The 16,980-nt window shown below is 36.6% G+C and overlaps 9 protein-coding genes across 9 annotated transcripts; 5 read left to right on the forward strand and 4 right to left on the reverse strand.

Moving 5' to 3' along the window:
* Positions 1-980: 980 nt before the first annotated feature.
* Positions 981-2,144, forward strand: CEK1 (mitogen-activated serine/threonine-protein kinase; the record flags this gene model as incomplete). The annotated part of the gene is made up of 1 exon (XM_043191244.1): positions 981-2,144. One exon carries the CDS (start codon positions 981-983, stop codon positions 2,142-2,144), a length of 1,164 nt encoding a protein of 387 aa, XP_043049256.1.
* Positions 2,145-2,488: 344 nt separating this feature from the next.
* Positions 2,489-3,094, forward strand: EMP24 (Emp24p; the record flags this gene model as incomplete). Its single annotated transcript, XM_043191245.1, has 1 exon — positions 2,489-3,094. One exon carries the CDS (start codon positions 2,489-2,491, stop codon positions 3,092-3,094), a length of 606 nt encoding a protein of 201 aa, XP_043049257.1.
* Positions 3,095-4,817: 1,723 nt separating this feature from the next.
* AAT21 (aspartate transaminase) lies at positions 4,818-6,068 on the forward strand (the record flags this gene model as incomplete). The annotated part of the gene is made up of 1 exon (XM_043191246.1): positions 4,818-6,068. The coding sequence occupies one exon, from the start codon at positions 4,818-4,820 to the stop codon at positions 6,066-6,068; it is 1,251 nt and encodes a 416-aa protein (XP_043049258.1).
* A 300-nt stretch (positions 6,069-6,368) lies between these two features.
* RPS27 (40S ribosomal protein eS27) lies at positions 6,369-6,617 on the reverse strand (the record flags this gene model as incomplete). The annotated part of the gene is made up of 1 exon (XM_043191247.1): positions 6,369-6,617. One exon carries the CDS (start codon positions 6,615-6,617, stop codon positions 6,369-6,371), a length of 249 nt encoding a protein of 82 aa, XP_043049259.1.
* Positions 6,618-7,976: 1,359 nt separating this feature from the next.
* GLC7 (type 1 serine/threonine-protein phosphatase catalytic subunit) lies at positions 7,977-9,002 on the reverse strand (the record flags this gene model as incomplete). Its single annotated transcript, XM_043191248.1, has 1 exon — positions 7,977-9,002. The coding sequence occupies one exon, from the start codon at positions 9,000-9,002 to the stop codon at positions 7,977-7,979; it is 1,026 nt and encodes a 341-aa protein (XP_043049260.1).
* Positions 9,003-10,904: 1,902 nt separating this feature from the next.
* Positions 10,905-11,345, forward strand: DQD1 (Dqd1p; the record flags this gene model as incomplete). Its single annotated transcript, XM_043191249.1, has 1 exon — positions 10,905-11,345. The coding sequence occupies one exon, from the start codon at positions 10,905-10,907 to the stop codon at positions 11,343-11,345; it is 441 nt and encodes a 146-aa protein (XP_043049261.1).
* An 81-nt stretch (positions 11,346-11,426) lies between these two features.
* On the reverse strand, positions 11,427-13,319 carry NCA2 (uncharacterized protein; the record flags this gene model as incomplete). The annotated part of the gene is made up of 1 exon (XM_043191250.1): positions 11,427-13,319. One exon carries the CDS (start codon positions 13,317-13,319, stop codon positions 11,427-11,429), a length of 1,893 nt encoding a protein of 630 aa, XP_043049262.1.
* A 171-nt stretch (positions 13,320-13,490) lies between these two features.
* On the reverse strand, positions 13,491-14,252 carry PRE9 (proteasome core particle subunit alpha 3; the record flags this gene model as incomplete). Its single annotated transcript, XM_043191251.1, has 1 exon — positions 13,491-14,252. One exon carries the CDS (start codon positions 14,250-14,252, stop codon positions 13,491-13,493), a length of 762 nt encoding a protein of 253 aa, XP_043049263.1.
* A 1,229-nt stretch (positions 14,253-15,481) lies between these two features.
* Positions 15,482-16,979, forward strand: KQ657_000406 (uncharacterized protein; the record flags this gene model as incomplete). Its single annotated transcript, XM_043191252.1, has 2 exons — positions 15,482-16,877; positions 16,933-16,979. 2 exons carry the CDS (start codon positions 15,482-15,484, stop codon positions 16,977-16,979), a joined length of 1,443 nt encoding a protein of 480 aa, XP_043049264.1.
* Between the last annotated feature and the right edge of the window lies 1 nt (position 16,980).

Consider the following 16,980-nt stretch of genomic DNA (forward strand, 5'->3'; position numbering starts at 1 on the left):
ATTAAATAATTTACTTTGAAAATTCCGGAATGATGTAATTACTATGTGATAGAATATATTGTGTTAAACTGAGACATTCCATGACATGTCTTATTGTTTTATTTTGGAGATCTGAAACACTCACCTTTGGAGTTTTAGATACATGAATTTGCACCTGAAACCCGCACCCAAAATCTTCAACTTAGACATAATTCGCTTGCACCTTCAACTAATGGGTCTGGCCAAAAAAAAAAAAGCCAAGCGCACAGCTCATCTCCTTACGATCTGTGAGACGATAATCATTATCTTTACTCGTTGATAACTAGATGTCTTGAGTTGTCAGTAGTACGGTTGTGAGTTGATCGCAGTTTAAAATTCGAAACACCGTATCTGCAGGAGACAAAGACAGGCTATGTGAAGTTTGGAAGCCGAACAAGATGGGATTAATTCTGAGGCTTTACTGTGATCTCGACTTACACACAGATCCAGATAAAGTAAACAAAAAGCAACAGCGATTCATTGTATGAATTCCAAGGTGCGTATTAGCCTGAACTGCTGTATATTCATAACACATAACTTCTCTGTATATATATATATAGCGAAGTATTGCCATTCAGGCAGTCAGGCTTTTGGTTTCCAAAAATATTGTGTACTACTATTGATAGTGGTCCTGTATTCGTCTACAGACGTGTCCCAAACATCGCAGTGAAGCCAACCTGGTCGTTTTCGTGTCTGCAAGTACAAAATAGGTGAATCTGGCGATTTCAAACAGTTGTGGCTATAAACTCTTACGAAGAGCTAACATTCTGAATATTCAGTTGACGAATTATTCAACTCAACAGACTTCTGATATATATAGGCATATCGACGTAGAATTTCCATCACTACATAGAGTGAAGCTTGAAGATTCCAGAATTCCAGAATTCCATTTCGTCTACAATTGCCTTTTTGTTGGGTTTAGACTGATCTCTTGATAGTGCATTATCATATTCTAAAGCAAGATGGAACAGCCAGCACAACAACACCATCAACAACCGTTTCCGCTTCAGCATCAGGTACAACAACAACAACAACAACAACAACAACAGCCTCGACAATCAAAAACTAGACAGGTATCATTTAATGTGTCAGCACATTATCAGATTATAGAAGTAGTGGGTGAAGGTGCATACGGGATTGTGTGTAGTGCCATCCACCGTCCTACTCAACAAAGAGTGGCCATCAAAAAGATAGAACCATTTGAAAGGCTGATGCTTTGTCTTAGAACGTTACGGGAATTAACACTTTTGAAGCATTTTAACCATGAGAATATCATCAGTATTTTAGCTATTCAACGACCAGCATCTTTTGAAACGTTTAATGAGATTTATTTGATTCAAGAGTTGATGGAAACAGATTTACATCGTGTCATTCGTACCCAAAGACTTAGTGACGATCATATCCAGTACTTCACATACCAGACTTTAAGAGCATTAAAGGCATTACATCTGGCTAATGTCTTGCATCGAGATTTAAAACCTCTGAACCTTTTACTTAACTCTAATTGTGATTTGAAGGTTTGTGATTTTGGGTTAGCCAGATCCATAGCTTCTAGTGAAGATAATTTTGGATTTATGACGGAATATGTGGCTACTAGGTGGTATAGAGCACCAGAGATTATGTTAACGTTTCAAGAATACACTACAGCAATTGATGTATGGTCTGTGGGCTGTATTTTAGCAGAAATGTTAAGTGGAAGGCCATTATTCCCTGGAAATGATTACCATAACCAATTATGGTTAATTATTGAAGTATTGGGTACTCCTAATACCGAAGATTACTATAACATCAAGCTGAAGAGAGCACGAGAATATATTAGACTGTTACAATTCTGCAGGCGGATACCCTTTGATCAATTATTTTCTCAGAATGGAACCAAACCACTAGATATCAATCCCTTGGCTTTGGATTTGTTGGAGAAGTTATTAATCTTCAATCCCACCAAACGAATCACTGTTGAAGATGCATTATGCCATCCTTATTTGAAATTGTACCATGATCCAAATGATGAACCAGTAAGTGATAAAATTCCTGAAGAGTTTTTCGATTTCGATCGTAAGAAAGACGATTTGACCGTAGAAGAGTTAAAGAAGATGCTTTATGAAGAAATCTTAAAGCCTTTATAAGAAAATATCTTTTTTTAGTATATCTTTTGTCAGAAGTCTTATAGTCAATCATAAGCATTATAAGTAACTCTTGTAATAGTTTCTTGTACTAAAAATGAGAAAAGTACACGACATTCTTTAAAAATTACGCGTTGACAGATCAGCAAAAAAATTTCAAACAACATCAATGGAAAAGAGACGAATACACTCTTGATTGAAGAATAAGTCAAAACCATATTGGAAGCGACTTGATCAGGAGGCCCTTTAAAAGCCATATTTATTTCCCTCAATCCAGGTCTGATTTGATATTTTGTCCTGAAGATAATTTCTCCTAACCTTGTTTCAAAAATTTCATTTCTGTTGCCATGCAAGTCCTTGTGCAATTCATCTCACTCTTGTTGATGGCCTCCAGTGCCCTTGCACATAATGTGCTTCTTAAGCCATACGCCAAACAGTGTTTTTTTGAAAAGTTGAACAAGAATGACGAATTGGCCATTTCTTTCCAAGTTGGTTCTCGTAATCCTCAAAACCATGAACAATACACTTGTGATTTTTATATCAAATCACCTTCTGGACAAGTTTTGGTGAATAAGAGAGATATGGATCACGGAGATGAAAACATACAAGCATCAAGTGAAGGTAAGTATTACTATTGTTTCCTGAACGAACGTTCTAATAGAGTTGACTTGGATGTTTCTTTTAATGTGCATGGTGTTATTTACATTGATGTCAATGATCCAAAGTCCGATACCTTGGATTATGCTATTTCCAGATTGAGTCAATTAACCAATGATGTTAAGGCAGAACAAAGTTATTTGGTCATTAGAGAACGTACACACAGAAACACTGCTGAATCCACCAACTCAAGAGTCAAATGGTGGTCTGTGTTCCAAATCCTTGTTGTTGCCATCAACTCTGTGTTCCAAATTTACTATTTGAAGAGATTCTTTGAGGTCAAGAGCGTAGTTTGAGCTGGAAATTAAATGGCAAATTTATATTTGAAAATACATAGCTCAATATCATTGTGTTGATGTTAAGGGATTAACAAGTGTAGGTACAGTTGAGACATCTTGACCATTGTAGACTTTTGATAAGCTTGGATAAGTTCTCTTCAACAATTGGCCTTCGTCATGAAAAAAACATAAAAGCCAAACTACTCAATTGGTTCCCAACGTTCGTATTATATTACTACAAATGGAAACACGTGTCGTGGTTTCAACGGTTTAAACTTGGCTTGTTTGATTTACGAATCTACGACATCCGAACACCCGTTGGTTATGTGAGATACTTGTGATTTCTATGAAAATCGTTCTAGCTCGGAAGAGTTTACCTGGGCCGTGGTTTCAACCCTTAGTTTGTCTTCGTGGGTGTGGAGGAAAGGAAGTCGTTCGCAAAGTCAATAATGTCCTGGTAAGAGGAGTCCTGTCAAGCCATATTGGGAAAACTTTGGCACAGTTACGGTTAGAGTCGGGATGATGGGAAAGAAAAACCTTGAGGTAAATGGTAGCGGAATTCATAGCGCCTTACACACCTTAAGGGATAGAACGCGGGGTTCACGCAAAAGAAACAGTCAATCAGACATAACTAAGGTTTCTCTTAGCAGTAAGCTTAGGCGGCTCATATAACAAAGGCAATTGGAATATTTAATAGAGCAAAATGGTGGGTGAGTGTGAAACTAAATCCGTAGGCCAACAATTACCACAATCATTAAGTACAGTGCATAAAATTCAGAACGCCAATGAAATCAAACAGACTGCGATTGCAAGAAGTCAAACTGTATAGCTTATACCTCTAACTCCATATAGTGATTAAATGACCACAGTATGGATTAGAGATTCTTACGGTAATGGAGGGGAATAAAGAGTAGCGTGTCTTCACGTCCTGTCTAGTCGTAAAGTCCGAGTTGCAAATAAGGGAGAAGTTGGTTGCACGTGACACAAATATTGTGTCGCCTGCTGCTAAGCAGAATAAATCGCCATAATCAGGTTATGGATCCAAATGTTTACCTCTTATACGTAGATGCACACGGCGATATAAGTCGTACTGTAACTCGTTTTACATTGCCAATAATTTCACGACATTGGAGAAAAAGAAAGGAAGAGGTAATTTAATCCGTAAAGCATCAAGATGTAGTTAGTCTTGGAAATACAAATTAAAGTCCGCAATGCCCTATGGTCACAATAAAGGGGCTTACAGACAAAAAAACAATTGCCTGATATCTCCAAACCGACATTTTAAAACCATGTACAATAATTACCATACAATTGACTTAGAAGCAGTTATATTAATAGAAACAGTGAGTAAAATACTTGAAACTAACTCATCAAACTTAATTGACTGACTTGAAGGGATTTTTAGTATCCCTTTCGTTGCGTCTGATTGCTTATCTCTAAAGTCCATAATAATTCGTGTTCTCCACACGTCGAGTGACACTCGCCCGAAAGGAACTTTACTCGCCGTGTACACAAAAACTACTCCGACATAATTCTCACCTGCTCGGTCGCACTTTAGAAGAAAACCCCACCCCCACTATATCGGACACAAATCACAGGAAACCATCACCGAATGTCCTATCCTAGACAAAAGTTATATATAAACACCATTTTCTTTCATACTACAAGTAATAGTCGGACTTTTCTTCAACGTTGATTAATTTTTACCTCGTTACCAATTCAGACATAAAATATTCAAAAGATGGCCAATTCATATTTCACTGAAATCCAAGAATTACCTCCAGACCCTCTTTTCGGGTTGAAAGCAAGATACAGCAAAGATACCCGTACTGACAAGGTTGATTTGGGAATTGGTGCTTACAGAGATAACAACGGTAAGCCTTGGGTTTTACCAGCAGTCCAACAAGCAGAAGCCAAGTTAGCCAAAACTCCAGGTTACAACCACGAATACTTGGGAATCGCAGGTTACGAACCTTTTGTTTCCAGTGCTGCTAAGATCATCTTAAATGGTGACAATAAGGACGTTTTGGAAAGAACTGTTTCTGTTCAAACATTATCCGGTACTGGATCTCTTCATTTAGCTGGGTTATTCCTTAAGAAGTTTTACAAGGGAAGCAATGCGTTGTATTTGTCACTGCCAACCTGGGCCAATCACAACCAAGTGTTTGCATCAATTGGATTCGATGTTAAATCTTATCCTTATTGGGATAATGATACCAAATCACTTGATTTGAATGGTTTTTTGAATGCCATTGCTCTGGCACCTCCAAAATCAGTGTTTCTTTTACACGCTTGTGCCCATAACCCAACAGGACTTGACCCCACCAAGGAAGAATGGAGCAAGATTCTTGAAGCCATGAGTAAATATGATCATCTTCCTCTCTTTGACAGTGCTTATCAAGGGTTTGCTTCCGGATCATTGGAGAATGACAGATTTGCAATTGAAGCAGCCACCTCTGCCTCTAGTCCAATCAAATCGTCACCCATTATTATTTGTCAATCGTTTGCAAAGAACTGTGGGATGTATGGTGAAAGAGTAGGAGCTTTACATATTGTGCTACCTAAGGATTTGGTTGATTTGAAGCCCGCCATCAAGTCACAATTGAATAAGATTATTAGATGCGAAATCTCCAACCCCCCAGCATATGGTGCTAAAGTGGTAGCATTAATCTTGGAAGATAAGGCATTGTACAAGCAGTGGACAGAAGACTTGCAAGTGATGGCCAACAGAATAAAATCCATGAGAGTGAAGTTGAGAGACTTGTTAACCAACAAATATAAGACTCCTGGTAATTGGGATCACATTGTGGATCAAACAGGAATGTTCTCATTCACTGGATTGAATAAGGACATGGTTGAAAGATTAGAAAGAAATCATGGTGTTTATTTGGTGAGTAGTGGTCGTGCTTCTGTTGCTGGATTGAATGATTCTAATGTGGAGAGAGTTGCTCAAGCCATTGATGAAGTTGTTAGATTCCAATCTAAGTTGTAAGGACACTAAATTATATTCATAATGTTCAATTTTATCATAGCATAATTGTAATGTTCTAAATATCTACAATTGTAATAACGTAAATATAATATTTTATTATATTAATCCGACCTAATGTACAAATAAAGAAAACGTTCAAACTTACACAAGAACATCAATTATAATGACTGTGATTTTAGTAAGAAACCCCAGATCTATGGATAGTTCTAAAACCCATTAATCATCAGCGATCTTCAACGCTGTCAGCAGCAAATGCAATAAATATCCAGATATTATTAAAAACTATTCTGCGATAACCATCTACTTTCTTCTGAAGGAAGAACCTTCAGTCAACTTGGCCTTACCACCGGTAGGAGTACACAATACAGTGGAACAGTTTTCACAAGTGACAGCAGTTTGAGCGTGGGAGAAAACTGTGGTGATGTTCAAACATCCTTGACACTTAACGTCCATAAAGTAAGATCTTGGAGCTTGGACTAAAGTCTTCTTCTTGTGTTTTTGGGCCTCGGAGGCTGGGCTTGGGTGCAACAAATCTTGAACTAAAACCATTTTGCTTCGGGTGTGCTTACTTTGACTTTATGGAGATAAGAGTTATTTGTCCCTACAAAATTTGAATTGTGTTTCAATACCTTTTTATTTTTTCATACAATTTTTTTTTCACAAGTAGTGTGGAACAACAAAGTGGCGAAAACTTGTATGTGGTTCGGCAACTTCCGCATACATGTAACCCTAAAAATAGCCCTAAACAGAAGCACGTGATCCATACGTGATATAGTGACGATAGTTCAGAAATTGTGTTTCTTTTGATACACCGCCTTCTCCCATTTTAGATTTGTTTTACCTTCTGCCAGTACAATGACGTCTATTACGATGGCAATACAGTATCAGAATATTTGGGGGTTATCAGGAGCAGTTAATTATTGCATGGTACCTGATTTTGCGATTGCAGATTACTTAGACCCCATTTTTCAACTAATGTTAACATTCAAAACTATATAAAAAGAAAACCACTATAAACCTTATAAATCAGTAAAGACACTCACCGTAAAGACACTCATTTTCAACTCTCCGTAACATCCTCAACTTCAGAGCAAGAATTAACCTATCAAAACTACCCAAGTAGCTAATGGCTAACCCCGTACTTGAGTCGAAGTCACTTTGAATTTTCAACCCAAATTCTTCTCTTTTGCAATCATTATTATAAACTGCTAAATAAGCAATATGATAGTATATACCTATAATTTAAACTAATATATGTAGAAAAAATGAAGTGGGAGGATAAGAAAAGAAGCGTTGAGATAAGGTGAGATTTGAGGAATGTGCCATTTTAGTATTGTGATTGGCGTACGTGTGCTGTAAGGTAATTTAACAGTATTTGCAAGTCTGTTGGAATCGTTGATTGTAAAAAACACAAGTGAGTATCTTCGTGCAACTTATGTCTTGTGAACAAAACAAGCAAACTTAAAAATTTAGCTAAAAAGAGACATGGAAGTAGAAATTCAAAACATGAACATAGACATGACATACGGAATCTAATTAGATCCCAACAAAACAAAGTGATGATTGTGAAAAGGATACAACAAAATAACACATGATAGAAATAAAATGGAATTTGAAGTAATTAATTGCTCTTAATAATGATGATGTTGATGATGATGATGATGATGATGATGATGAATAAAATACTTTTGAAGGTAGTCTAGAGCTATAAGTCTAAAAACTAGTTGGAAATCGTGAGTCACTAAATCAATCAAATAAAGTAATTCTTCTTTCTTTATAATTTATATTTGTAATATGAACCACGTGAAAAATTACTCTTGATATTGAGGGGATCAAAAACTCTGTAATATAGGATTTAATATCAATTGATACCATCTGTTATGTGTTAGTTCTCAAGTCTTTTCAAATTTACTTTGATGCTCTCTTTTGCTTTCTTGGAGGTGTCACTGGTCTTGAGTTTGACGCGGATGAAGCAGCCGTGCTACCGGAACCTGATACGCTAGATCCGGAGTTTGTTCCAGGATACCTAGGTTTCTTATCAGCTGGCTTTAAGATTTGGAATGAGCAAAGAAGTGATTCATCAACGGACATCATGGCTCCAGCATTGTCAAATTCTCCACAATAATTAGGAGCCAGGAACAATGTAACCAACTGTCTCTTGGAGAAGAATTCGTAACCATCTTCAACAACTTGATGTGCTCGACAAATCAAGTCCATATCATGCTTCTGAAGGAAACGAGAAACCACATCGGGTCCAAAGGTGAATGATACCCCTCTGTCGTTTTCCGACCATCCAGTAATATCCTTATCGGGATCTGACCAAAGTAAATCGCAAAGCAATCCCACATCAGGTATATCTGTTGGTCTCATGACTCTTCTAATTTGTTCCATTGTATTCAAATCAGGCAGTAAACCACCGTGCATAGTAAAGATCTTTTCATCAATGATAGCAGCTATAGGCAAACAGTTGAAACAATCGGTAAAAGTTTTCCATAACTTAATGTTATATCTTCGCTTACATTCATCATAGAAACCATAAATACGATTAATAGAAGCACATTCATGATTACCTCTTAAGATGAAGAAATTTTCTGGATACTTAATCTTATAAGCCAAAAGTAAGCAAATAGTTTCCAAACTTTGTTTACCTCTATCAACGTAATCACCAAGAAACAAATAGTTTGCCTCTGGAGGAAATCCACCATATTCAAATAATCGCAACAAATCATAATATTGACCATGGATATCACCACAAATTTTAATAGGAGCTTCTAACTCCAATAAAATGGGTTGTTGAATAAAGATTTCTCTTGCCTTAGTACACAAATAACGAATTTCATATTCCGTAAGAGTGACTTGTTTTCCAGGTCTCGAACCTCTAACTTCAAGCAATCGATCAACAATTGAGTCGATGTCTGCTTTTTCTGATTCCATATTTATTATGTTAAAAAGGGTCTTATTTGAGGGCAAATTTATGCTGGTGATTGGACAATTGGTTTATACTTGTAACTTTCTAACTTACAAAACAAACAATTTATAATAAAAAAATGTGAATATCCTTGAAATCAGTAACTGTTTCCGCAAACGTATAAATCTTCCTCCCTTTTATGTATTTATTTTAATAATCGGATGATACAAGTCTTCAAGTCCCGCTAGCTCTGCTTACAATGGGGGTCTTCAAATTCTAATAACAACAAAGTACTTGGAGGAGGTGTAGATTGTAAGGAGGATATGGAAACGCTGTTTTCTTTTTCCCTTTAGTTTTTTTTTCTGTCGTTTTTCGTTGTATTTTTTCCCTCTGTTGTTTGGCCCACTCCCTTAAGCGGAGGAGGGGATGACACGACGACGTAGATTAATAAAGGCGGCGGTGCCAAACAAAGAATGCCTAGCTAATAGATAATGAATTCTTTTCAATATATATGTTTACTTGTATAAGTATATGTATGTCATACACATACACATATTGTATACATATAACTCTTCTAGTGTCGGTGCTACTACTACTGAACAGTATGCCTACATTTTGAATACTTTCGTGATGATTCAATGAATGCTTAGTTATTGGGATTTTTACAGCATATTGTTGTGTTCCTGTGTGTACGGGGGATGTCGTAGAAAGAGCTAGACTCTCATCTGTGTCTGACTTCCATGGCCATCAGGTAATACTTTCTGCATCGTGCCCTATAATATTTATGTGGAGAACTCTTGATTAGGAAGGAGAGAACAAAGAACTCACGTTTCTCCTGGCATGTAGAAGAAGCTTAATAGTGTGAATACATTCGAGAGCGCTAGAACCATCATTGATAGTAATGGAAATCGCGTCCATACAATAAAACGTGGTGTTCCTTACTAATTGCCTCAACTTAGTACTTCATTGCCTATTACGCTATCAGTTTCATCACCAGTCGCGTCAAGATCCTGTAGGTTGTGAGACCAGGCAGTTCTTTGCTTGTTCTTGACCAATCCAAAGCCCATGTATTTATTTATTCATACGGCTGAGATTGTTTTCAGAATAGTTTTGATTCTGAAATACGCATGTCTTCCATATAGATTTAGTTGCTACTATGGGATTAACCGTTGTTAGTATTACTTGGTTGTAGACCGATTATTGAAACTCTACACTACTTTCGATAAGCCGATAAGATGCAGCTTTTAATACAGAATCAGAATGTTAATATTCTGATTACTCCATAGCCTCAAGTAAGTTTGTACTTGATGGCTAATACTAATATATTCTAACTACAATGTTTTTGGTACTTTTAACCCAACTTCTTTCTTAATAGTTTATCGAATATGATTAGCTCTTCTTTCTTACTCTTGCCGAAACCGGCAACAGCAACAAACCGATCCCGGCCTCTTCAGAAAATCCGGCCCTGCCGACCTACCATGTGACTACCACGCTCCTTTTCGTTATATTGCTGTCTTATGACTGAATTCCATTTTGGGTCCTAGTATTACCTCACGGTTGACAAAAATGTCGCAGAAAATCAGACCTATAATAATGCTGACATTAAAGCCACGACATTGATGTTACAAGCGAACGTTATCATTACATAATTATCCTCTGATGTGTGAGTTTTAGTATGCCCATCGTTGATGATTAAAATTGGAAGGTCTGAGTCATAACCAAAGTTAAATAAATGTTCGCACGAATGGACTGCATCTAAAATTTTCACTTGCACCAGCTTCTCCAGATTTCGATTTGACTAAGTAACTGGAAAATCCACTATTAGCATAGCATAACAAAGCATAAGGTAACTTATACATTGTTAGAACGATCATTTCATAGTCTAATTGGATTCCCTGCCTTTTTAGTACATTTAACACAACTTCATAATGGTAAAGAAAGTGTTACTTATCAATGGTCCCAACTTGAACTTGTTGGGAACAAGAGAGCCAGAGAAATACGGAACTACTTCACTTAAAGATATAGAACAAGCCGCTAGAGAACAAGTGGATTCCAAAAATGACGGTAGCGAACTCCAATGTTATCAGAATAATACCGAGGGTTTCATTGTTGATAGAATACATCAAGCAAAATTAGATGGCGTTGGCTTTATCGTGATCAATGCTGGGGCCTATACCCATACATCTGTTGCCATAAGAGATGCTTTATTGGGGACAGCCATTCCGTTTATTGAGGTTCATATCACTAATGTCCATCAACGAGAACCCTTTAGACATCATTCTTATTTAAGTGATAAGGCAGTGGCTGTGATTGCTGGTTTGGGAGTCTATGGATACACCGCTTCCATCGAATACGCCTTAAATTATTAAAGTGTAGTTTTTTTTTCCGTTTGTTGCATAATTTAACTTAATATATATATTTATAGAATTATGAAATAATTGTCTTCTTCTTTACCGGAGATAACCACCATAAACATTCCAGATCTTATTCATGAGAAGCAATTTATCCTGTTTGGTTGGGTATTTATCTGTTGTGGTGAGTCCAGTCAAATCAGTTATCCAATCCAGTTGTAATAATTTAGGAATGTAATGATTGGGTTGTCCATTATCAAGTAATACCAAATTCATTACTTCCACAAATAATTCACCATCATTACCTTCATAAATACAGTTCTCTATGTTGTTCAAACACTTAACCACAACCAAATTCAATTGTTTCCCGTTAACAAAGATTAACTTACGGGACTCACTGTTTCTTAACCAATTCCATACTTGATAAATAATAAGCATTGAAGGAGCAATACTAACAACTCCAAACACTAATTGTTGTGATTTGATTAATTTATCAATCCCACTAATGGCTAATGCTCCATCAACTTTAGTCTTTTGCAATTGAATGAGTAATGATCTTACCAAGGTTCCCTTAACCATAGAACGTAATGGAGACCGAATGTTTTGTTCATAATCACTCATAATCAATGTCATGTCTCCATTTTTAACCATTTGATGAACTTCATTAATATTCACAGCTTCTCCTTGATCATGTAAATAATCAATAAACATTCGTTCCAAACTATCTAAATCAGAAGCTAAGGTTTCCTTTGACAGAATAGATATCATATCATTGGTATCATTCTGTAATATACCTACCATTTGTTTGATTGGAGTCACCACCCAGTTTGTAATGAATCCGTAAACACTGTCAACGATATTCTTCGTGATCCATTCAAGGATATAATATCTATTTTGGTAAGCCGAAGTAATAGTAGAAGGACCCCAGAATAATGCCACTAATACCACAGGCCAATGTCTTGTTAACCATGAAGGGGGTGGAGTAGACTGCGAGTCGATAGTACCAATGAGAGAAAGATAACCATTGAACATTGCCACTATTGGCGAGGAGGACAGTATATCATATTTAGAGTTAGGTCCAAAACCAGTTTCTGTTGTATTAGTCTCGGTGCTAAGAAGTTTCAATAATGATTCACTACCATTTGAAGTATGGCTAGATGCATCATGAATAAAATAGTCATTAAGAATTTGACAATTGTTCTTGATATTTCCATTCAAACGATCAACCTTCGAAGTTAGCTCAAGATCAACAATAGCAATAGGTAAGGTTATCAATTCTTTTAGGTAATGGCCCCAATTGGACCAATTAGACAATTCGAATTTAGATACAATGGGCTTTGTAGTATGAACCACCTTATGGAATTCTTCAGCAAGTATCGAACCCACTTGATAGACATCAGTAGAAAGATCATGGAGCTGACAGTTTCTAATTCCAGTACCAAAATTGTTAACATGGGGTACAACATGACTGTAGACCACTTTCAACCAATTCCAAATTCTAAGTGGACTAGTTTGAACCGTGTATAACAATTTGTTACGAGTGGAGTTACGAATATCTTCCCAGTATATGAGCTGACTCTTTAACATCAAACTTTGTAGAATGTATGTATTACTAACCTTCAATCTGAGTATCAACACCATCAACAGATCCATAACCTCCAACAACTTCTCAACCTCACGGCTGTTTCGATTATTATTCCTCTCAACGCTGGAGATCACCTCACCATATAGCTTGAACAATTCAGCAACAGGTATCAGCGCGACCTTGGAAAGATGAAAGTTATCCAACCCTAAAGCGTAATAGACATCAGCAACATTCCCATTCCATTTTGTCAGATCGTCAGCGAGGAAATGGTTAAACTTCTCTATGACCTCATCAAAGTCCCCCTGAAACTTTTGAGAGAGTACACTATGTGTATTAATGACATCAATGGTCTGACGAAGTGTTCGGGTAGACCTTGCTCCCTTGAGTCCGGGGAAAAGTAGATCCATACTATGAAGAGGGAAAGACAACTCAAATTAATTTTTCCTGGAGTAAAGTTGGTATATGTTCTTAATTATAAGGAATACCGCCATACGTAATGCGTAGCAAGCTCAATTTGTGTTATAAGGTTAATTTTATTACATAATTAATTTCATCATGATTATTTTCTTCTATAAAATCTACTCATCGTCACCAAGATCGGCATCATCTAAAACACCAGAAACCTTGATCAATTCGTCAATTTCATCTTCAGACCAGATCTTGTACATAACCTTACCCGATTTCAGTTTTGATAATGTAGCAAACTCCAACTTATCCTTAGTGACATTGGAAGTATCCATAGTCTTTGATAATACCTTGATGGCTAACTTACAGGCATCACCTAAAGAAATATCATCCTTATAATCCTTTTTCAACAAGGTTTGTGATGCTGACAGATTGGCTCCAATAGATGTAGCTTTCCATCCACTATAATTACCAGAAGGATTTGATGTGAAAAGTTGAAAATTATACCTATCATCATATCCCGCATACAAGAAACTAACCCCGAACGGCCGTAATCCACCATGTTGTGTATACCCTTGTTTAATATCACATACTCGTTTAATCAATGTTTCAATTGGAATATCTTCATCATATTCCTTCAAGTAATGTTGCGAGTGAACTCTGGCAGTATTAATTAAGATTGAAGCATCAGCTGTCATTCCTGCAACAGCACATACCAATTTATCATTGATCACATAACACTTTTCAGTTGATCCATCGTTATCCAATAACTTTGACGTCACTCGTTTCTCACAAGCAAGAACAACACCCTCCAGAGGTGATAAAACACCAATGGCAGTACCAGCCATTCCAATGGCTTCTTGAGCATATTCAACCTGATACAATCTTCCTTCAGGTGAAAAGATAGTGGTTCTACTATCGTATCTTCTAGACATATTTCACTGTTGTAACTCTTCAGTGCGGTGTAATCCCAATTAAAGCTTGTCTCGTATGTTGTAGTATATCAGCAGTCAAATATATACGTATACATATACGTATATATATATATATATGTATGCTTTTGATACTATGTATAAATTATCAAGGGATAACTTGTATACCGAGTTATAGTATATAATTGTAGATTCGTGTAGGCAATTGATTATATCGTAGTGGCGATTTTAAAGATGTTGATTCCCATAATTTTTATGTCGTCGAAGTCGCGGAACTTGCACGACATAAGACTGCGACATAAAACCACTATCACCAAGTGAAGCCTGACACTATCGACTTCTTAAGACAAACAGCATTCATAAGCATAAAAAAGGGTCAGAAAGACCTATTTGGTTATTATTATTTCTTTAGTTTAAAATGTCCATATAGCAGTGGTAGTCAAGATTACTCATTGCACAAGTTGAGAATGAAGATTTTCATATCATCATTGAGTATCCCAATAGGATATCAAACACCAAGGTTCCCATCGCTACATCTTCCCAATATTAAACATAACGAGTTCCTGAGATCCTACTTATACTATTCTACTGACATTTGGCATTTCACAGTTTTATGGTGTATCATATGGTGGGGAATTGTGTATTGCGTTGCTGGATCATTAGCATTAGTCAGTATGAACCGCAGTCGCAAAGCCCATGGACAAAGTATTACTAGTCGAAGGAATATCTCCAACTGTATTTGTATTCTAGTTACTTATTTGGGTATGGGGGGAGCTCAAGGGTTTATAGTGGGGGCCGTAGTGGGAGTTGTTCTTCTGGCTATATACAAAGCGGGAAGTTTAAGTATGTCTACATGGATCCCCTTTTGTTGGGGAGTGGCCCTGATATTGTATGATATTGCTGCATCGTATCTGACAAGTCTGCGGGTATTATAAAAGGAAAGGAAAGTACTGGTTATGGAGAGTGGTTAACCTCCAGTTTAATTTAATTTAATTTAATTCTTATAATGAAATCAAGTAAAGAATGTAATAATATTGTGGCGTTTGTTATGATCAAATCCTACCATTGATCAAATAACGTATACAGCTCGTAGTCGATGAAGGCCCATGTGATGTATGTATATGTAGTAGGCTTGGACCTTTATTGCGATAACTGTTGGATAAGAAAAACATTATCATCCTTCCATTTGGTGTGATTCAAACACGGTTGCTTGGTCAAACACGGTCGTCCCGATGTCTCCGGCAGCATCCAATATCGACCTTTCATTTCTTGATATCTTCTCCTTGATATACCAATACGAAACTAACCATGACGTTAAACTCTTGAGCCCCATACTCGCGGCACTGACCAAACATAAAGCGATTCATCCTGGTGTTCGAAAGATAGACCAATTATCACCACAAATTCCCACTATAGATGAAACATCCTTACGACTCATAGAAGCTGCTGAGGAGTCTATGGATAGTCAGTGGAACGAGTCCAATTCACTTAATGAAGAGTTTGTATGGGATTCAATTTTTAAAGCCATTCCCATTTTGATAATAAGAATGGAATTTGATCAATTGAATGAATTGCTAACAAAGTATTCAGAAATGTACCAATATACTTTACAAATAGACTCTCCTTATAGCCAGAACTTCTTTGAATATGACTTTTATCATTTGTTGGTCAATGTTCTTCAATTGGTATTTCAAGGCATTGATCAACCACAAACCATAACGGCATTATTCGATGCTACAACCGTCCAGGACTCATCATCAACACTGATGACTTTATTACAACAACAGCAACAACAGCAGCAGCAGCAACACCTGAAACAGACAACCACTCATCAGAATAGTAGATGGCAGAATCTGAAAGCTATTGAAGGGTGTCTTAAGAAGGCAGAAACATACTACGCCAAAAACCGAGTTGTCCTTACTCAATCGTTCAATGTCGAGTTACACTATTATTATCTTATCAAATGGTTTTCGTTAATATCCCTTTTCAAAGAGTTTAATGTCAGCCAATTTGTCGATCAGTTTGAAAGACTTTATCATCAACCTTCAGTGATCACCAAATCAGATTTACTGGTGACAAATTTGATTGATGACGACTCAGATCAATACGATGAAGATTATTCTCCCTTTAAATTGTTCTCCACTTGTAAGGAATATGAACCCATTAGAAACCATATAGTTATGATGTACCAAGTGTGTTTAATTGTGGTTAGGCCATTCCGAGAGTTACAAATACTCGAAACTGATGATGTCTTATTGGATTTGATTGAAGCATTACCTTTGAACTCAAAAGTTTACTATGATCTTATGATTAGTTTAAAGCAATCAGATTTCAACAAGTTCAAATGCAATATAAATGATCTTGAATTCCAGAGTCAAATGAAATTACTTTTAGGTAATTATCTTCCAGATCTGAAGTATTGGGATTTCTTTAGATATATTCTGTTGTTAATTGACTATAAGAATTTTCTTTTGATCATGTCAGTTACTCGGGCCATTCCCAAGAAATTGTTGATTCAAAAATTAGGAGGTTATGATGTCGATGATGAAAGTGTCATCCCATTTCTTTTACAATTAATGGCAATACTAAAGTTAGGTGAGGTTGGTATTTCATATGAAGTTAGTAAAAGTGAGTTTTGGAACGATTCAAGCAAAGGTCAAGATATATCTTCATTAGCAACAAGGGAAGCTCTTGATGAACTTCAATCAAATCTACAAAGGGAATCATTAGC

The sequence above is a fragment of the Scheffersomyces spartinae genome, assembly GCF_019049425.1.
Source record: "Scheffersomyces spartinae strain ARV_011 chromosome Unknown scaffold_10, whole genome shotgun sequence".
Classification (NCBI taxonomy): Eukaryota; Fungi; Ascomycota; class Pichiomycetes; order Serinales; family Debaryomycetaceae; genus Lizanozyma; species Lizanozyma spartinae.